At 38.3% G+C, this 23,134-nt stretch overlaps 1 protein-coding gene across 1 annotated transcript in view; it reads right to left on the minus strand.

Annotated features, from left to right (window-relative positions):
* Positions 1 to 21,305, minus strand: part of Pldn (Pallidin) — a 102,970-nt gene extending 81,665 nt beyond the window's left edge. The window contains exons 1-2 of the mRNA XM_067147233.2: positions 20,940 to 21,305; positions 20,761 to 20,859 (exon numbers count right to left, since the gene is read on the minus strand). Coding sequence (XP_067003334.2) covers positions 20,761 to 20,859; positions 20,940 to 20,989 — 149 coding nt within the window. The 5' untranslated portion in view covers positions 20,990 to 21,305. The remainder of the gene's footprint in view (positions 1 to 20,760; positions 20,860 to 20,939) is intronic.
* Between the last annotated feature and the right edge of the window lie 1,829 nt (positions 21,306 to 23,134).

The following is a 23,134-nucleotide window of genomic DNA, read 5'->3' on the forward strand; positions in this document are numbered from 1 at the left end:
TATCTGTATTTGGTAGATTTCTTTCCTTCACTTTCAAATTCCACCAAAATGAATGTCCCCGGTTTGATCTTTTCCACCGTAGGTTCTGAATTTGTTTCTTCAATTGTTGGCAAATTACCAGGATTTGACTCTTGATCACTCATCTCAGAATCCGTATAAATCAGAGGGCATTCACTGAATTTGAGTTCAAAAACTTGCACACTTGTTAATGTAGATTTAAGAAAAGTTCTACCACAAATTATATAATTTTTGTTGTATCCGTTAAAGTAATGTTTATTTCTAATCCCCAGAATTTTCTTTGGAGATTCCCAGCGTTTGTCTAGAGTGATTCGGTTTTCATCAATATCTTGACTTGTTAGGATGTGAAAATTTACTCCAGCAATACTTGATTTGGCACATTTTAGGAAGTCATTTGCGTTGTTGATTATAAATTTCCTTTGCCTCACTTTATTCCAAACAGCTCTTTTTGTTATACCACCTATACCGTCGACTGCACCTTTTCCATGTGATGTAGCAAAAAAGAACCACTCTCCTGTCACACCAAAATCTTCCATCATGTAGCATAAGTTGGAGAGTGTAAACCTGTTTTTAAATTGTCCTGAGCAACCATCAGAAAATATTTTAACAGAGGACAAGTTTGGAATTTCTTTCCTTACTTCTGTGATTATCAGTTTTAGGCAAGCATACACAGAATACTTGTCATGCGATAGTTCATCACTAATAATAGCAAATGACTGTTTTTTTTTTTTTTTTTTTTTGCTAGGGGCTTTACGTCGCACCGACACAGATAGGTCTTATGGCGACGACTGTATTCCAGTTTTTTTCCAAGCACAAACAGTAATAACTGTAATTTGCTTATGGCTCCAATGAGCACTCTGTATCTCATCTTGAGTGAGTGCTAGATAGTTTTCTGCAAAACCTATTTGCAATATTACCTCATCATCATTAACAGAGGTTTTCATGTCCTTGAAAGATGCAGATTGCAAGCTTTTTACAAAATAATGCTCTTTGAATTTCTTTAATTGAGCCTGAAGTTGAGTTAATGCTTCATCAATAGTTCCATCAATTACAATCAATTTTGGGCGACAGTCATCTTCAGTCCACTGTTTCCACTGAACTACTTCAGATGCACCAACTTCTCCATCAATTATTGTGTGCAAATTCATGATACACTTGTCACATTCGTTTGCCATACATGTCTCACTTTCTACATCACAACAAACACAATTTAAAAGATCACCATGATTAACTGGGAAATCACTGACTTTCTTGCAAATGGCTTCAATTAGAAAGTTAAAAGTGGCATGATACTTGCACACACACACATTGTGAGGCATTTCAGATGACAATAATACGTTTTTAGGCCGTAACTCATAAAATTTCGAAGATTTGATAATGACATCAGGATTCTCTTCCTCAAATAAAGCAAATGCCTCCTTCACTGTCATATTCATATGACATTTTTGCAAATTTAATCTCTTCCCAGTTTTTGGATCTGGAACAGATTTCACGTCCTTGATGCCAGGTGCTTGTCTGCTTACTTCATCAGCCTTAAAAAAGTTTTCAACTCTCAAAAGATGTTCTTCTGGAATCATGCGATTTGACACTTTCTTATCTTCTGAAAAAATCTGCCTTGCCATATTTGAAGGCAAGTTTTCATAAATTAGTTTCCTAATTACTGCTGTTTTCTTTGAAGGGCTACAAGGCAAAACTTTCTTTACGCGAGAAACAGCTTTCCCGAGAGATTGAGGGCATTTGTACGATCCCAACTGGGAAAAAGGAACATCAGGTTCTGCAGACTGTGGACATACTGTGACTACCTTTAATTTCTGTCTGCATTTCTTCTTCCGTTCAGTTTCCTTCTTACGCTTTTCCATCAGAGATTTGTTACACAAGGAGACTTTTAACTTCATATCTTCTCGTCGTCTTCTGTCTCTTTCTCATTTTCTTTGTGCCTTTCATATTTATCGCTGTCATCATGCAACTTTTCTCTGAGTTTTCTCATCCGTTCTGCCGATGTTGTTTTGACCATTTTCTGGAAGAAAGGAAAACAGGACTTGGTCTACCAATAACTAAACTTAACCTTGCAAGTGTAGAGATATATAGAAAGTTTGATTCTAAACCAGAAACTAGAAACAGAGTAGAAGAGTTCATATTATCTTCGTACTGTCATGGGTGGGACAAAATAAAAGTTTTCTTTTCTTATGTTGTGAATAATGTAGGCCTATTAATATACTTTTACTGTGGAAGTATTTAGTAGTTTTCTTACTTCAACCTACAAACAAACATAACCTCTAATGGAGTTATGTTAGAAAACAAACTTTTCCATGTTTTTTGTCACGTGTGGGACAAATCAGTGCATTATCGACATTTAATGCATTTATTACATCTTTAAACTTACCTTTCTACACAATCTTAGGCTCAATTAGAAGATAAAGGTCTGCTCTTGAATCACACACATTAACAATACACAATGGCTACTGTTTAGGAGCAAACAAATGACATCTGCAACTAGCAAAATTACTCCAGCTGATAATGATCAACAGAAGCACCAATTTTACCAAAAGAATCCACCTGAAATATACTTTTTAGAAAGCTGATTTTTTTGGAATGCAGAATTCAAGCTATTTTCTTGCTAGTAATTAATAAAAAATATTTTTTTCAAACAAATTATTTTTTTCACGTGAGGCTCAGTTTTACATGGAATCGCCCCATGGCTCAATCCTCTGTTGATGAGTCCTCACATTGTATTGCTTCTATCTCCCCTGTACAGTTGTTCATTCAATAGCTTCTCAAAATACTCCTTCCATCTTCTCCTTATCTCTTCTGGGTGTGTTAACCTCTTAACTGGGCATGACGTATATATTCGCACGCTGAATGTTACAGGGTAATGGACATGACGAATACATACGTACTCGTCTTTTACCGCGAATATCTCCTGGGTATGACAAGCTACTTTGCCGCGTCGTGTATTGTCGTCTTAATTGATGTTTTTCCCGCATGATGGCAACAAAATACCACACGTGACGCTTCATGAAGCTTATTTGTTTATATTTTACAACTGTACGGTGCTACTTGTTCGCAGTAGGCCAAATATGGCAGCATCTAGTTCAAAGTGTAAGTTCGAAACACTTGAAGAAGACAAGATTATTCAACACTTATGTGACGATTTATCTCCTCAGAAATCCAAAGATGAGTGGTTTGATACAGATGAAGGTGAGTCTGATAGTGAAAGTGGTTCAGAGAATGAGAATGAAGAGCAAGATGAACAACATGACGAATCGGATGAAGGCGAAGCGCTAGATATGTTTCAAGCTTTCCCGCCGCATGGTGTTTCACGTCAGAAGTACGTATTGTCTGGTCTAGTGGTGTAAATGTGGACCTCGACGATGGATCCAATGTGTTGAAATATTTTGAACAGTTTTGTTTCAACTTATTGCCGAACACACCAATGTGTATGGTAAACAGTTTTTAGAAGCCCATGCAAACTTGAAACCACGGTCACGAGCGAGAGATTGGGTGGATACAAATCCAACTGAGATAAAAACTCAAATTGGACTTCTAATGCTGCAGGGGATAGTTCATAAGACAGAAAACAGTATGTACTTTTCAAAACAGGAAAGTACCGCAACCCCTTACTTTTCTAAAATTATCTTCGAGACAAATCACTGCAGTTCTATTGAGATAAATGACGTAACTGACCGTGCAGTTAATGTAAAATCTTTCACAATGTCACTAGCATGATGTGTAATTCGTAAACATTCCTTTCTTTTACTTGTTTTAATTTTGGGTGCTAACATATGAACAAAACACACAAATTTCAACCAGGTAAATGACCTGGCAGTTAATGAAAAAATGGTTCAGAATGTCACATGCATATGATATGATATTTATAAATACCCCTTGCCTTTATTTGTTTCAACTTTCAGCTGTAAAATATGGGTCAAAATCTCAAATTCCAACCAGGTAAATGACCTTGCAGTTAATATAAAAATGGTTAAAAATTGATCTAACATTAAAATTAATTAATTAAAACTTCTTTATTTTACTTTTTGCACCACAGATGAATGATATTAATGATATTACTAACTTTTCTGCCTATCTTGCCATGTAACAACAATCTGCTGAAAAATTACACAGGGCAGGTTACACCTAGCACATCAGTAATACCCAGTTAAGAGGTTAAACAGTTCCTCATCTTCCTTTTTCATTAGCTTTGTGGTAACTCTTTCTGTCCTCTTACTTCTTATAAGTCAATACAGTATCCTTTTACTGCCACTTACATCCCCTTCCATTTTTTTGTGTAAATTCTTCCCAACTCTTCTACTTTCCTTCTCCTACCACCTTCTTACATCTCTGTTTGCTTTTGAGATACTTCCTTTTGCTTTCTTCTGTTTGATCTAGGTTCCATTCTTGCCAGGCTATCTTCTTTTCTTTGACCACTTTCTTCACTTTCTCATTCCACTACGGTGACTCCTTTTCTTTCACTCTTGTAGATGTCCTGCCACAAGCACTCTCTGGCACACAAACAAATGCCTTTTTTAAATTGGCCCACTCCTCTTCTACATTTTAAACTTCAGTAACTGGGATTTGTTGCTTCAATTTCTCCTGAAAATTTTCCTTCCGTTTTTGTCTTTCAATTTCCATACTTTTATTTTGCTTTCTCTTATCTCTTTTAGTTTTTCCATTTTACCCAGCCATAATTTTGCCACCACAACTCTATGGTCCCCATCAAATGCTTCTCCTGGTAAAGCTGTCACATCCATCAACTTCCTGTGATTTGTCCTTTCCATAAAAAAAAAGTAGTCAATTACTGATTTTGTTCTTCTGTGACCCCACCCATATCTCGTAATTTTCCTGCTGTTTTTCTTTCAAAACTATGTATTCCCAACTATAAGCCCATTCCTTTCACAGAAGTCCACTAGTTTCCTTCGCAATTCTTTTTCCCATATCCGTATGGTCCAATGACTTCTTCCTTTCCTTGTATCTCGTTTCTGACCTGTGCATTCAGATCTCCCATAATAACCACTTCCACACCTAAAATTTCTCTTTCTACTTTCTCCAAGAATCCTTCAATATCTTCTTCCCTGTTTGCCATCTGTGGTGCATACACTTGTATTAAGTCCATCACTTCATTCTTCATCTTTAGTCTAATCTTCATAATTCTGTCACTCATACATTCTACCCCTTCAACGTACTCCTCCAATTGCTTCAAAATGATTAGTCCCACTCCGTTTATTGCCTCTTGGCCACCACTCCAGTATAATGTGTATCCTTTCCTCACTTCTTCCTTCCTTTACCTTTCCATTTCACTTCACTCAGCCCCATGATTTCCACCTTCTCCTTCTTATGAAATCTACTACTTCCTCCGCCTTTCCTGTCGGGGTCATAAGATTTACTACTGCTATTACTGGTCACCCATTTCTCTCATTTCTCACTGCAAGTCGCTTTAAGCAGGGGACGCCCTAACCTTTTCTGAGGTTGATTTCCTAGTACCATACCACTATTTGGGAACATAAGTTCAAATGTATCACATATATCTGCACACGGACTCCTCTTGTACTGCACGCCCATAAAATTTCTGCTTTGGCTATTTCATCTTTATTAAAGTAAGAAATAGCACAGTGTACCGACTTTCCACATTCTATCCCTGCCTCAGTGTTTACTGTTTCTGTTGAACTAAGACACAGTTTGACAGTGGCGTTATCAAGAGATCTATGTCTAATGTTTACACTTCTTGTTTCTGGTAAACTAGTAGCTACACCTCTTAATTCTATTGAACTAGCGCTAGGTTTGACGAAAAATGATGACAATGATAGCTGTCTTGATTTAATATTCTGAACCTGTGTTTTGGTCCAATTCTATGTGAATGAATTGCCTTTCTGCACACATTACAGTAGGCTTCAAATTTATTGTCCGGTACATCTGTGAGCCAATCTACAAACTCTGAATTAAGGGTTGAATCCAGCCACTGATAGCTGAAAGTTGTTTTTCTTGCTGTCTCATCTAATGCATAGGCGTAATCTGAAATAAAAGAAAAGCATGTTAATTGTACACAAAAACTATATCAAAGCACAAATACATTTATTTCAGCAATGTAAAGATACCTTGTTGGGATAAAAATATACTTGTACAGTTTGGTAGGGCCAGAGCCACCACACACTGTTCAGCATTTCAACAAACTCATCTTATTTTAATGCTGCCATAGCCCAAAACGTGTACAATTTTTTAAAAAGAATAAAATTCAACATACCTCATCAATTGATCACTTTTCCTCGCTTCAAAGGATTCACGGGTTGCAGTTTGTCATCAGTATGAATTGCCTGACACACAACAAATTTGAGTCAACTTCCCTGACACACACCAATTTTTAAAAGACTTCCCTGACAATATTTTAATTCCATGACAATCCCTGACTTTCAAGGTCACTGGAAACCATATACATTTCTTAACATATATCAGTTTCCTTCACCAGAATAAACACCACTAACCACCCCACCCACCCTCTCATCTTATCTCCTCGGTCTCTGCGACAGACTGTATACCCTTCTGGAAACACTTCTCTATTACCCACCCCTTCTCGCAACCATGATTCCACTCCTATCACATCAATCTCATAAGATTCCATCAATGTACTGAATTTTAATTGCTTATTTACTACTTGACTGTTGCAAATGGCTAACTTGAAATTCCTTACTTTCCTGATTTGTTTCCTGAATTTCATGGCACTGCTCTTCTGCACTCCTTTCAGTGCCTTCAATTAGTTTAAAGAGTAAGGAAATGCAATTATGTTCTGGGATACTGTAAACTCTTTAATACCTGCACACTTCTCCCTCGCCAAGAAATCTTTACCCGTTATTCACATGCATAAAATGCCTTGTAAAATGCTGTCTATCTACCTACCATCTTAACAGTGCTTACAGATACTAATCAAAAGTTTGTTAGTTTGGTCAATTTCCTTATTCACACAAGATCATTCTGGAAGGGTCCCAGGTTCGATTCCCGGTCGGGTCGGGATTTTAACCTTCATTCGTTAATTCCAATGGCTCGGGGGCTGGGTGTGTGTGCCGTCTTCAGCATTAGAAATCATCACAGGTAGGGCCCTATTCTCATAGACGCGCAGGTCGCCTATACGGCGTCAACTCAGCCTCTGGAGTCAAAGCCAATCTCATGACGGGAAAGTGGACACAAAACTTGACGGCTCAGCAACTCAAATGTACTTGCAAGGAAGTTGAAGGAAAGTAGGCTTGCTTCAAGTACTTGACTCCAGTAAACTAACCCAGTGTGAATTAGGCTTAACATCTATAATGGGGAAATGTGTACCTAAAGATTGATGTTTTCCCACACATTATTTGTGTACCTTGCAGTTTCATATGGCTTCTTATATAATCATAGGCAAAGAACCTCCATTTTTAAGAGGAAACTGAACCATGAGGATGAGACTTTCCATTTCAAAAATCCAAGTACTTTGGCTGGGATTAAAACTGTGGTCAATTTGATAATAAATTAGTGGCAATGATGCACAGCAATAACATCCCCTCCCCAGAAGGAGTGTTGGAGGAGAAAGTAGTAAGTGAATATCAGACTCCTCCAAACCCTTACATGACAATCTAGGAAAAAGTACAAAAGAGCATGCTTGTAGTTTTACACAGCTGTTGATACTGTGATCGCAGGACCTCTGTTTTAATAATAACAGTACCGGTTGGTACACCTCTACGCCGCACTTTTGAATTCCGCCTTAAAGTACTACCCTACAGCAGAAACTCTGAACTTTAAAAAACTGAATTATCTCAACAGTTTCTCAGAAGATGTCACTGTGTTAATTTCGAACTGCTTTTGTTTACTAATTATCAAGAAGTGTGGACATTCTCTGATAGATGTCTCTACAAAAACTATGACCATGCACCCTGATGCGAAGTGGTAGACTTTATTTGAAGAAATTTTGTATTCATAAGTTTGTTCCTTACTAAATTTTGTTCTTTCATTTGTGGGTCGGCAATATAAATCTTTTCTTTCCGCCAGTTTTGAAGTTAGCCAATCAATATTTCTGTCATTAATTTTCAGCCAATTGCATCTTTCTTCTCCAATTTTGATGTGTACCTGTAAGCTACCCAATAAACGACTGTGGGTGTGTCTTAATTATTCATGAAAGGTCTCGAATCTTCCCCGAGAGTATAAAAACTGCTGATTTTCTTGGCTCTCGGCCTCTTCAACAACATCTAGCTTAGTGTATGGTAGTATAGCAGGGGGCGGGTAGCGCCTCTTCCGTCGGGCAGCAGCTCTTCAACAAAGGTAATGGGCTTTTAACATCTTTATTTCTTGCTAGCTCAGCAGTTTAACCCTCGGGGAAGGTCCGAAACCTTTTCAATGTAACCTACCTGTCTAAAAATGTAACTTAGTGCTGGCTTACGTAAAATTTTCTTATTACTTTAACTGTAAATCGGGGATAGAGGGTGCTTTACCCTCTTGAGCTCCCCTTCATTTTGATTTGAGGTGACTACGTTTTCATAACCGATTTTCTACTCTTAATATATTAAAATTTTCTTATACGAGTCACCTCCCTAGCTTGGGAATAGCCCCTGTGTCATCGGCCTAGTGCCTCTTAGGTTTTATAAAGTGTATTTAGGAGTGCTAATCCACGTCTCCTTTCCTTTTGGATTTAGGGCCATTTAAATTAAAACTATTATTTTTCTTTTAAGGCCCTGTAGGCTGGGTACGAGATACCCCTGTTTAATTCTTGTAAGTTGTGCCTCGATGGCAAGTGATTGTAAAGTATAGTATTGCCTATAATAGGCTTGAAAGATTGAGAGCGGGTCAGCTCTTTCTGGTGTTTTGAAAGGTGCCTCTAGGAGGCTTGACATTACTAGGTGGGGGCAAGTGCTCCATGTAATTAGGTGTTTTCTGCCCTTTGGTAATTTGTGGTTGTGAGCTGAGAGCTCAGGAATCGTAAAAGGTGGGGCTCGAAGCCCAGATCGTTAAAATATCTCTCTAAATCTTGGATTTCCTGGTTCTGTACCTGATTTGTTAACTTCTTGTTATTTGTTGTGTGTTCAAATTCTATATCAAATCTGTTAAGTTTGGCTGCGTTGAAAATATAACCTTTAATGAAATTTTAATTCATTTCTCGGTTTTGTAGTTAGACCCATTCCAGCCCGCACCTTCTTTCACCTCTGCCTTCCACAGAGAACTCCGTAATAATAATAATAATAATAATAATAATAATAATAATAATAATAATAATAATAATAATAATATTTGCTTTACGTCCCATTAACTGCTTTTACGGTTTTCGGAGACGCCGAGAAGCCGGAATTTTGTCCCGCAGGAGTTCTTTTACGTGCCAGTAAATCTACCGACACGAGGCTGACGTATTTGAGCATCTTCAAATACCACCGAACTGAGCCAGGATTGAACCTGCCAAGTTGGAGTCTGAATGCCAGCGCCTCAACCGTCTAAGCCACTCAGCCCGGTGGACCTCTGTTTTACATGGAATCCAAACCACATGTATACAGCTTCATTTCATAAATCTCACCTGCATTGGCCAGAATTCAAACTACAGCCAACTTGGTGGTGATGTTACATGGGTATCACACTCATCCTAGAGTAAAAACAGCTCTCTTCGACAAAGAGGTCAGATATCCAATGTTCTGAAATCCAGCATTGGTAGAGTGTCAGACTCTAGACACGTCAGAGGTAGTAAGATTTTTAAAAGGAAAAAAAAAAAAAAAGATTTTTAAAAGGAAAAAAAAAGTCCATATGACGCTGCTAGTCACATGATGTCAGCATGTAAAAGATCTCTGCTGGCACATTTAATATTTACCCAACAAAACTAATTAAAATACAGCCAAAGATTGCCCAACAGACATCTGGTTTACTTTGCCATCCAGTAAGGTAAAACTGAATGTCAAAACTGGCATGCAGGCAGCCTAATTAGCATCGAACCAAAATGCCTGCACAAAGTAGCTGAGGCCACATTATTAATATTCAGTTTGCGACTTCTGTATTGTTCAAAGATTAGTTTTTAGCAGTCACTGTAACGAGAGTACGTCATTATCCATTCCCTCGCCCAGCTCCTGCCAGTTGGAATGTTTACGGCACCTTCCCTACCTCTATCCAACCCTAAAGTCTGGTAACACTTATTAATTTGTTACACAAGAACTAAAAATGATATAGCTTTCGCGCGCGCGCGTGTGCATGTGTGTTTTTTTTATATTATATTAAAAAGGGACTTAAGTTAAATGGTTTTGTTTGCAGTGTTTGATTTCACAATGACTCTATATTAGTACCACATGTAACTTGGCACACGTCTACATAGTAATCAACTCTTGCCATACCCTTTGGAGAATATCTGCAGATACAGTGATGGTAACTTCATCAATCCTACACTCGAGTTCTTTGACATTTTGTGGTACTGGTGGCACATACACACAATCTTTGATGTTTCCCCATAGGAAGAAGTCACAGGGAATTAGATTTGGGGATCTGGGAGGCCATCATTAGGGGCAGATTTTGTTGGCCTAAAAAATCACTGAAAATGATCAATAGAATGTCCTTCAATTTATGTTATAAAATAAGTAAAAAATGACTTTAAAATATTTTACCAAACTCAATTTTGGTGACTGTGTAACAATAGTTTTACAAGTAATACAGTATATCCCTGTTCTATACAATGCACAGCTCTTGTTTTACAGAAAGAATGATCTCCTAATTTACTTGGAAGTGTATATGATATGGAAATAATAATTTGCTGAATGTAATGCTAGCGCTATGCCCCAGAAGAACCTGAGAACTCTTGTTACTTGCACTCGAGACAGATTTAGGATTTTTTCTCGTTTGATGTGCTGCTGTACAATAAACTTCCTTCCCAAACTCCCTTTAACACCGGACATTTTAACAAAATATAACAGGCTCATCTGCCATACACATATCATTTCCAAATTCATTCAATAGCTGATTTTAAAATACACCTTGTGGTGGTTTCACCATTGGAGGTTTTCTTGCACAGAACTGTAGCATACACATCGAAGGATAATTCTGTACTAAAGCGGAAAGTTAACTATCATTTCCAATCCCTTCTCTTTCCCATCTGTTCTTGGCCTTGAGGTACGCGGGGGGAATGACTAGCTGTAGGGGTGGGTGAGAAGGTCGTGCTTAAGACACGTTAGGAACTACTTTCTACTAATTATCAGAGTTCTATGTTGTGTCTGCACATATCTCCACAAGACTCTCCGTTATAAATCCTTCCCTTACCCTTTCTTAGTCACCAACAACTACTGATAGGTTAGTTTGCTTGGCCATGAAAAATATTTGAAAAATTTGACCATTTATTGTAACTTGTGGACTTTTATCAGTCTGTCAATAAAGAGTAGATGCTTAAATTTAAAAAAAATTAAAATGATTTAAAAATTCTTCAAAATTCTATTTATTAACCTGAAACCTCCTTGAAAGATGAAATAATGTCAGATCATCCCAAATCGGCAAAATAATGCAAAATAAAAACGTATTATTACCCTTCGTTATATTGTAGAATGAATTTCTGAACTTCTGAACAATGTTCTAATGCAAAGGAAAAAAAATTACATTTCAACAACATCCATCCCCTACTTACCATTCCCTGCTCGCCTGATCCAGCATTGAGATAGCTCATTTTTTTTTACAATCTGTTTTACGTTGCACCGACACAGGCAGGCCTTATGGCAACGATGGGGAAGGACAGGGCTAGGAGTGTGATGGAAGCGACCGTGGCCTTAAGGTACAGCCGGGTTGGAACCAACTATCTCCCGAATGCAAGTTGATAGCTACATGACCCAAACTGCATAAACAATTGCTTGGTGTTCAGAAAATCACAAACATCTTTGTGTGGGGCCCCGTCCTTCTCAAACAGGAAATTGTCAGAATCTTCTTGCATTTGTGGGGACAACCACTGCCGTATCATATCCAGGTAGGTATGTTCAGTTACCAAATTCCAACATACAGAAAGCACGCTTTTCACCAGAGGTTGCCATCTTTACAAACCACCAACAATGGTGAATGTGGGAACTACAAGCACCGACTGTAAAATTCAAACAAAAGAATATTTGGGTTCCCCTTTGATATGTTATATATATGAAAACTCTTTCATTTGCAGTTTTTGTGTAATCTATAGGCCTATAAATAAAATTGTAAAGACCGTGAGTCTGTACATTGACTATTTTGGCGAAATTTTAATTCAGTTATTTGTTTCAGGAGCAGTAATGACCATCTGCAATTTTTTTAGCTTTGGTGTCTTTGTTAGTCTGCCTGTCTGAGTTCCTATAACTTATACATTTCTACCAAACTTAATATTTAGATTCAACCCATCGTTGGGTAGGTTTTAGGGCCAATATTGTTTCTAAATCCCTGCAATGACTGGAGGTTTATACAAAACCAAAACCATGATTTTGCACTCCCACAAAATATGCACAAACAAACTTAATGGAAATCAATTTCTAAATTTTTTTCCTCTTGTGCTAAATTCAGTGGACATAGCTCAAAAGGTGTTGTACGTGGAGCAGATTCCTTATCTTCTATATAAATAAAATCATAATGACCGTGTGTCTGTATGTTGACTATTTTGGCAAAATTTTTGTTCAGTTATCCATTTCAAGCGTAGTAATGACTATCTGTATGTTTTTTAGCTTTGGTATCTATCTGTCTGTTCATTTGAGTTCTTACAACTTGAAAACTATTGGATATATTTCCACCAAACTTCATATTTAGATTCAAACTGTCCTTGGATAAGTTTCAGGGCCAATACTCTTTCTAAATCCCTGAAGTGAATGGGGGTTTGTACGAAAGCATGTAACTTTTTCGATGAATACTAATAAATAAAATCATGAATAAAAATATATAAATAAAATTACTCAAAAACTTAATAAAATTAATAAGCATAATTAACCGAAATGTCCGTAGTATGGGCTCCAGAGTTCACCAGAATGGATCCCTCGAATTTAGATAAGAGCAAGATAAACTGTATATCCCAGGGCGTGTACATAATGCTGCGTACTGGTACATCTGCTGCAGGCCTTACCTAACCTCCTGAAAACGACTAATTAGGTAGGAACTGCACCTAGGTTCATCAATAACACTGATTCTAAAATAGCTAACTATATTCTGAACAAATTCCGTGCATGAGCACCTCATCAACATACAACATTATACATATAATACACACATAAAATATTGCTGGAAGACTCCATATTTACAACAACAATAATGAAAACCGTGGGAAAACGAAAGTAAGAACTAAGCTACCATTTGTAGATAGTCCGATGAACAATGTACATGTATGAAGATAAATACCCTTCACTGTCTCTATATCAATTCGACTTACCGATTCTCATAATCGGCAGTTATCACATCACACAAATACTGTACCTTGTACTACTGTGTTCACATATTTTAACACTTGTTGTAAAGATATATACACACGTCTGTCGATCCTCAACATAAATTTATGGAAAGTCTGAGATAGCTTTCACCAACATATAATGCTAGGCCGCCACAAGTGCTACAATACATAATGCGCAAGCACTCTCCACAATCAGCCACTTTCCACGAACATAACAAGACTACGCTCCACGAACGTTTGAAGTCCAGTCCATTGCAGCCGTGTCACTCCAGTACCGTGTATCAGCACCACTTCCTTCCCGTACAGTGCGTCAGTTGTAATTATCTTCCTTCTCGTTCCTTTACAATCACCCTTACAATGTTCCAGGTTGCCGCCGTATGATCAACCTTTATAGACATAAACATCCCCCTCCTCTCAGATGATACGTCTGGATTGGTGCTTGCCAGCCAATCATGAGTGATCTCAAGTCAAGACCAAGCCCTGAACTACTACTTCCTCCCAAGACAATAACAAACTCTGGGGTATATTCCATGAGTCACCAAAGTTTCCTAATACAACAACAAGCTCATCTCATCAGGCTGGGATATATACATGACTCATGAATTTCCCGACACAAGTACATCACAACAAACACTGGGGTAGCCATATGACTCATTCAAATTACCAGAGTTATCAAAGCAATGTTTTCCCACTCGTGCAAACCAAATTACTTATACCTACATGTGTGGATATCTTCCAGCTTACCAATATAAATGAAATACTGATAATAATAATAATAATAATAGTAATAATAATAATAATAATAAATCGAATACTGACAATAATATCTCTAACTTCTACATATAATTCTGGGGTGTGATATATGTACTATCACAAGCAAAACCGTGATTTTTCACTCCCACAAAATATACACAACCAAACTTAATGGAAATCAACCTGCTGTAATGGAAATCAATTTATAAAACATTTTCTAAATCATTTCAATACGAGGATTAATAAGGGAGATATCATTAAGGAACCGTTCTTCAATCTAAGTTGGAGGGGACTTAGCCTAAAAGCAGATGCATGTAAAGTATATTTCTTATAACTGCAAAACTACTGGAAATATTTTAACCAAACTTCATATTTGGCATCCCCCTGTCCAAAGGTAGGTTTTAAGGTCCATAGCATTTCAAATCCCTCGAGTATACTGGGGGTTTATAGGAAACCGAAGCAGTCATTTTACTCTCCCACAAAATGTACCAAACCAACGTAGAGGGTATCACCAACCTTGATGAAAATCCATTACAAATTTTTTTTCTCATGTAGGCTACATTTTTCTCGACAGGATGATTAATAAGGGAGATATTTAACGGACGGTACACAGGTTAAATTCAGTGGGCACAGCCCAAAAGGCCTATAAATAAAATCATAACGTACGTGTGTCTGTACATCAACTATTTTGGCGATATTTGCTTGCAATTATCCGTTTCAAGTTTAATAATGACCATCTTAATATTTTTTAGCTTTGGTGTCTGTCAACTTGTTGAGTTCTTATAGCTGGGAACTACTGGATATATTTTTATCAAACTTTATATTTAGAATTCACCTGTCCCTGGGTAGGTGTTAGGGGCAATATTATTTCTAAATCCTGGATTGGTTGGGGGATTTATAGGAAGTGAAAACAGTGATTTACTGTTCCACAGGCTGTCGTGTCATTTCAAGGTCAGTTGAAGAGTATATTTAAAGAGCCATTTTACTCTTTTCGATAGAATAGATAATAATAGAGGTCATCAATTGGTTTTCCGATGATCACCAATATGTAACAGAGAAATAGGAAGAATTCTGCATAACTTTGGACCAGAAACTGTATCGTTCAATATACTCTGTGGTCGTCCCAATTCTGTCTCCACTTTGTATCGCTTTATCGTACTTCACGCTACTGCCACGTGCTTTTGTAGAAGAATATCAGTTTAACATGCCACGTTGAATGTTTGAATACAGGCATTTAAGTTCACAGAAATTCATGAAGGAATTGTAAAATCGATTTCCAATTACCGAGCGAAAAACGAGTACATTTGCTAGTAAATTAATAATGTTACCCAACTTTAGGGACTCCCTGTACTATACTTGTTCATTTTCAACCACCTTAATCTGGGTAACTCTCTTGCCCTCTCTCCTTTTGTCTGGGTTTACATCATCCACTTCAGTATTCTTTCCTCATCCACCATTTTAACATCTCCAAATCATCTACGATTATCCCTCTTCAAACTGTCAAAAAGCTTTTCCACTCCAATATCCTTCCTGACATTTCTCATTTCTTACTCTGCTCTTTCTTGTCTTACCTATCATACATCTTACAGATTTAATTTCACTGGCCTGGATTTTATTCCCTGACTTTTTGTTAGTGTCCAGACCTCCGCTGCATATACCGGCATTGGGCAGTAGCACATCTTATACATCATCTCTTTACACTTCATTGATACTTCCTTCGTCCACACCAGGTTCTTCCCTTCTCTTCCTTCCAAGTTGCCCTTGTACTTCCTATCTGTTTGCTCCCCACACTGCAATATCATCTGCAAACAGCCTTACTTTCAGCTCACTGTCCCCATATATTTTTTCTTTTTTTACAATCTGCTTTATTAAACCAACGAAATAAAATAACGAGTAAGTTATTCCACCTTTTCAATACAAATTAAATTGTGTTTATTAAATAAACATTTAATGGGACTAGTTTTGATCTATTTAAAGGTCATCTTCAGCCATATCGTATGTAGAACAAAGTATTTGAAACACAGTTGTTTTAAATATGGTCTTAAAGCATATAAGTTTGACACTATGAAAAATTGTTTATAGAATATCCTGAAAACACATCTGTTGTAAGAAATTAGTTCACTTAACTGTAGGAATATACGAGAAGAAGAATGTTTCAAGACTTCTTCTTCTCGTATATTCCTACAGCTAAGTGAACTAATTTCTTACAACAAATTTGTTTTCAGGAAATTCTATAAACAATTTTTCATAGTGTCAAACTTATGTTTTAAGACCATCTTTAAAACAACTGTGTTTCAAATACTTTGTTCTACATACGATATGGCTGAAGATGACCTTTAAATAGATCAAAACTAGTCCCATTATTTATGTTTATTTAATCAACACTACTTAATTTGTATTGAAAAGGTGGAATAACTTACTTATTATTTTATTTGATTTTTTCAAGTTCAATACGGACCCATAAAATGAAATTCATTTCTCTAGAATCTGCTTTATGCCGCACTGACACAGATAGATGACAATGAGATAGGAAAGGGCTAGGAGTGGGAAGGAAGCGACCGTGGCCTTAATTAAGGAACAGCCTCATGTGAAAATGGGAAAACACAGAAAACCATGTTTAGGGCTGCCGATAGTGAGGTTCGAAGCCACTATCTCCCGAATGAAAGCCCACAGCTGCGCAACCCTAAGCGCACGGCCAACTCTCTTGGTCCCCATATTTTACCTTTGTCTCCTTCACAATTTCATCCATAACCATTATCAATAACAGTGGTGACAGCACACTTCCTTGCCGTAGTCCACGTTCATTCAAACACCACTCTGTTCTCCCCACGTGTCTGGACACCACTGCAAGAAATTTTCTACATTGCTTGCACATGTTCTACCATTTGTTTTAAAAATCCTTTCTGCTGCATAACTTTTCATACCTTTGCTCTGGGTGTACTGAAAGTAAACCATTTTTAAATCAAGGAATGCCATCAACCTATCTCTTCCATATTCGGAATATGGCATCTGTTAAGGTTGTTGGTGAAGGTAGCTCCCAGCTTTCTTGTGAATTAATCGCATATAAGTGTGGTGTAAACAAAAAATGAGTTAAGAATGGTAACCAGTGTGAGAAGTGTTTAATTTAGTACCATTTTTTATGTTGTTTTTTTTTTTTTTTTTGGCTAGTTGCTTAACGTTGCAGCGACACAGATAGGTCTTATGGCGACTATGGGACAGGAAAGACCTAGGAATGGGAAGGAAGCAGCCGTGGCCTTAAGGTACAACCCCAGCATTTGCATGGTGTGAAAATGGGAAACCACGGAAAACTATCTTCAAGGTTGCCGACAGTGGGATTCGAACCCACTATCTCCCAGATACGAGCTCACAGCTACGTGACCATAACCATGTGTCTAACCCGCTCGGTGATTATTACATAAGGCGAGTTATTTATCAGCTACTACATACCAACTGCACCTGAGTTGAGTAGTAGTACAAACTACGAAGATTGGGGCAAAAGTCATGGCAACTATTTTTTTCTTGTAGATATGTGAACGGATCACAAACGTATATGTGACGTGTGGAAGTTCTGCAGGCATAGTGTGTATGCAGAACAACAGAATGGCTCTGTGATAGCTGACAAGGGCTGTGAAATCAGTCAGCTGGTGAGTGTCGTGCGAGATGAAAGTAACCCATGTTGAGCAGCACGCTTTCATAAAAATAGTCGTTCTCCGAGGGAGAAATACGATGGAATGTCACAGTGAATTAGTGGAAGCCCTTGGGAAAAATGCCCTACCATACTGTACAGTAGCACGGTGGGTAAGAAAGTTTCAGCAAGAACATGTGTCAACCAGTGATGAGCAATGTTCGGGACAACCTGTCAGTGTGCGGACTGACGTGGCATGTGCCATCATCTAGCAGCTCCTGGATGAAGACAGACGATGGACGCTACAGGAGTTAGAGAGGGCAAGTGGCATCGAGAAACACACCGTCCACAGGATAATGCGTTATGAGCTGCAACTGCACAAAATCGCATCGCGGTGGGTACTGCATGAACTGACGGAAGTTCAAAGGCAGGTGCGCTCTGCAATATGCTCCGACCACCTTGCATGCTGGCAACAGGACAGCGATCAATTCTTGTCATGAATAATCGCCATCAATGAATTTTGGGCCAGGGTATACGAACCAAAACTGAAACGTCAGTCCGCAGAGTGGCGACATGCTGGATCACCAAGGAGGCAGAAGGTCCATCAGAATCCTTCCCCAGTCAAACTGATGGTGATCGTCGCGTATGACGTCAGGGGTGTCTGTTTGCCACTTTCTTCCACATGGCAGAACAGTGACCGCACGGTACTAAAGGGATTTCCTGGTGCGATAAGTATGACGTGACGTTCAGGAGAAACGTCCGGATCTTGTGGATAGTGCAATAATCCTGCACCGACACAGATAGGTCTTATGGTGATGAATCGAAAGATTAAGGAACCACTACATGGCAGGCGGTTTGCAACACGAGAGGACATTGCTAATGCTGTGCGCCAACAGGTGACCCGATTCACACATGGTGCTGCAAATGCTGAGGCAGATGGTATTCAGCGCCTCCCACATCGTTGGCAGCGTGTGGTGTCAGTAGCAGAGGACTACTTTGAGGATCTTTAGGCCCAGGTTTGTCATGTCAACTTTGTGTGTACTGTGTTGTCATTCTTTTGCATCGGGAAGGCCACATTGCCCTGTATACTACCGTAATAAATGAGTGTGTTACGATATTTCAGTGCTATTCATTGTCCACACATGTAGTTAACACCTTGTCCTTTTGTCTGTATATGTCACATTTTCCAACCGGACTGGTATCTTCAAGAAAAAAAATAGCTGCCATGACTTTTGCCCCAACCCTCGTAGCTTATGCTTGATGTACGAATTAAGTTTTATGCAACAGTTTACTCAGAGTGCAAAATTATGCATGTTTTTTGACCATTAAACATCACATACTATACAAGATATTTTACATTCTAATAGCAGTGCTTGTCATAGCTTGTAGACAGATCTAGGTCCAATGACTACCTACTGCAGCTTTTATTTGGTTCTTAGATAGAACTTATATTTCAGCCTGACATAAGCTGTCTGTAATACCTGCCATTAAGACTAGTTATCTTGGTTATGTTGTTTGTAATTCTGGAAAATTATCTTGTATTTCTGAAATTTGTTTATCACTTGCTTTATAACACAAAGATATGTACAGGGGTAATGGTGATTTCTTTCTGTTCCGTTCAGAGGATTCTGTTTTCTCTGGTACTAAGCCAGGATTGGGATATCCAAGTTCAATATTTCAAATTACTTCTTATGATTAGGACATATGGGGCTTGGCTATAAAATGAGTCTTCTTAACAGCACTCTACTTCATAATTTAATTATTATTTGCTCTATCACATTCATACTAAAAAAGGGTTTGGGTTGTTGGGCTGTTTTGTGTTTGTTTGTTTTTTCCGTTTTTTTTCAAGATGCTTTACGTTGCACCAACACAGACACTAGGAGTGGGAAGGAAGCAGCTGTGGCCTGAATTAAGGTACAGCCCCAGAAATTGCCTGGTGTAAAAATGGGAAACCACAGAAAACCATCTTCAGGGCTGCCGACAGTGGGGTTCAAACCCACTATCTACCGAATGCAAGCTCACAGCTGCACAGCCCTAACCACAGGGGGAAAAAGATTTTCAGAATCACTTTTGTGGTACATTCTTCCTTCTCATCAGACTAAAAATGTAGGACACCTTTCTGCTTCACTTTTTTTCTCTGTGATGCATAGAAGTAAACAAGCAGAGTGTATTCCTAAGATGTAGCTCTACCATTTTGTTCAACAGAGTAATGATTTTGATGGTAAACTTTGCTGCGATTTCTATTAATAAAGGTCATGAATGTTTTGCCAAGTATACACTTAACCAATAAAACTATATCCCGCACACCTCAACATTAGTACCATGGGTCACCACTTGTATCACAAACATCTACGCTCCTGTTTACTTATGAGCTAAGATAAGCACTAAATGACCTTTTCATTCCTGTGCAGACATTACACACCGCAGCCATAGAAAAAAAAAAAAACCTCACAAAAGAGCGTGTGGCCCCACAGGGGTCACTGTTCTCATGACAGAGATGTGCAAAGATAGGTTACAGCTACTAAATAACCTTGCCGTGAGGACAGAATGCTCTTTCACAGGTTCTACTTACTTGTGCTTATATTCTGCAGAGATTAGCAACAGAATGTAATTCTCATAATTGTTGGGAATGATGTCACATCTCATTTTACACTGGACAATAGCAATGCTAGTAGCTATGGAGAACGCCCTGTGCTGCTCTATATAAGGTTAAGAAAATAAATGTACTTCTGGGTGTGGACTGGTGGGATCCTGGACATCGCATTGAACACATCTCTTCTCCGAGAGAAATTCCACCTAAGATTCGCATAATTTCTACTTCCTTATAATGTCATAATGCTTCCAGAAGTGCGGTGTATAGTTTTGCCTAACCATAATAATAATTTGGAACTGAAGCATTTTTCTGTTCATACTTCTAATTTGTGGGAAATCTTGCACTGTATTTCACAGGAGCAATATGATTTCTCTTATATACTTGAAACTGCCGATGATTATTGTTAACTGTAAAACTTACGTAAGTTCATCCAGCTGCTGCTTCACCTTCTTGAGTTCGGGTTGATATAAGCCTAGCAGTCCTGTTGCAAGCTTATTCACTGCAGCTTGATCAACTAAACTAAATGAAATATAAACATGATTTTCAATAAAGTATATATACTGATATAGGACTACATCAATTGAAAGGATCTTACAAACCTGTCTGAATCAGAAATTAGTGTTTCTGAATTTGCTTCTGCTCCAGCCATTATGCAAAAAAGATATCAATATCGCAAGTTAAGAAGGATAATATAACATTCTCGGTTAGTTTTTAGTCCTAATAACAAGATTAAGCATGATCTAAAATGAGTTAAATCACTTGAAATATGAAATAAACCCTCTGAATAATGAAAAAGTGTCCTGTTCTATACTATTTAATTATTACATGACAACGAATTCACGGCAGTAAACTATTTGACAACCAAAAAAATCTCTGTGCTATAATACACTAAAGAAATACTAATCATCATCAATCGCAATCACATGCCAACTCCAAATGTCATCTTTACAAACAAAACAAAGAGAATGAGTAAGCGAGGACCAAAAAGACATATTTGACTTCCGTAAGGCCGTTGCCAGGCAACACTTGACGCGAGATGTACGCTAGCGCCTCTGTTGAGCTAAGGACTGAACTAAAACTACGGGCGCTAATTCAAACCGTTTTGTACTTGTGCCAGGCTCCTCACTTTCATCTATCCTATCAGACTTTCCTTGGTCAGCTCTTGGCCTTTTCCGACACGGACGCTATTAAGTTTGCGGGGCCTAAGGATTCTTTCTTCTTCACACCCTTCGTGGCCCTTATCTTTCTTTGGCCGATACCTTCATTTTTCGAAGTGTCAAGTCCCTTCCATATTTGTCTTTGATTAGTTGCACTTCGTCTTAAAACAATACTCACCACCACCATTCAAACCGTTTTGCGCCTAGGGTCCCCAGGTTCTAAAAATCGCCCCCTGCCCCACTCCTACACTTCTCAACCGTCAAATTGAACTGAATTACCGAATTGTACGGAATTAATGTTTCTCTCACAGTGTTATTCATTTTCTTTCTTTCTTTCTTTCCTCTTCCTGAAATGCTTGATTCTGAACAATAATACAACTAAAGTTATGCCTGTGCAAGACCAACTACAACCTATCAGACCTTAATGCAGAATCCAACATGGCGGAAACATTGGGCTCACTGTCTGCAGAGGGAAGCAGCCGGGCATTAATTACTAACTAATATAATTATCGCCGATGACGTTCATAATAATCGTAAAGAAGAATTAGTACATGAAATATAAATCACCTTGCCATAGTTAGAAAACACGAAACAGTTTAAAATAATATACCAAAAGTATTCAACCAACTTACATAACACTACAATGTAAGTACCGTAATTAATATTTTTTTGGTAAAACACAACAGCGCACACGCAACACATTACAAGAAAAAAAACTCATAGCACTGAAACAGCGTATCGTACTCAGAAAATAAGAAATTCAGCAACCAAGTCTACTTTAAATACGCACACGAATCACTAACATAATCCTACAGCCAGTACACTTGAAAATGACAGAATTAAAGCAACATTTGTTGGTAAATCACATCAATACACAACACGTACGTATGTTAAGGGCTCAGCCTGGAGGCTGGTTTGATCCTCAACACTTCCACCATCAGCTATCAGAGGTGGCCTAGGTGTCACTGAAGAGGCATATTAGGGAACTGAGGAGTGAAGTAGTTCCCCGTTGCTTTCCTCGCTGAGCCAAAAGTTGCTATTATATATCAGTCTGCCAAGCCCACTAAAATGAACGCACCGACTGACCCTATGGGCAATATTTTCACACCGTCCACCACAGGGACTGGCTGCATAAGGAATGGCATTACTGGCATCACTCATACTTCGGTCACTTTCATGTTAATACCAGTATGGTTGGTCCGTTATTGAACATTATAAATTTTGCAGCTAACTCATTCCTGGTTGCCAACGTTTCGCCCCAGTGTGCTCACAAGTTGGTAAATAGCACACCTATCAAAGACGCATGGCTGGTGCATACCGTGGAGGTCACTGCGTAGGCTAGTGCCAATACACTATGAGAGACTTCGTCTCATTTTCAAAAATTGATGCCTGCCAGGCCATCATGTTCCCTATGGAAATCAACATCTATATCACTTTCATTGTCAAAGCCAAGGATGAGACTGAGACAGGTTAATGAAAGTAACAAAATTGCTCTAGCCCATACCAGAAGACATTGTGCATTGAGAACGCTAGGTCTTGCCAGCAAAGACATATTACATGAAAAATACAAATTACCCAGGACAATGAAATAACATGCTCTACAAATACACATTCACCAGTTATATTGTACTTTAAAT

Source organism: Anabrus simplex, chromosome 5, assembly GCF_040414725.1.
Source record: "Anabrus simplex isolate iqAnaSimp1 chromosome 5, ASM4041472v1, whole genome shotgun sequence".
Lineage (NCBI taxonomy): Eukaryota > Metazoa > Arthropoda > Insecta > Orthoptera > Tettigoniidae > Anabrus > Anabrus simplex.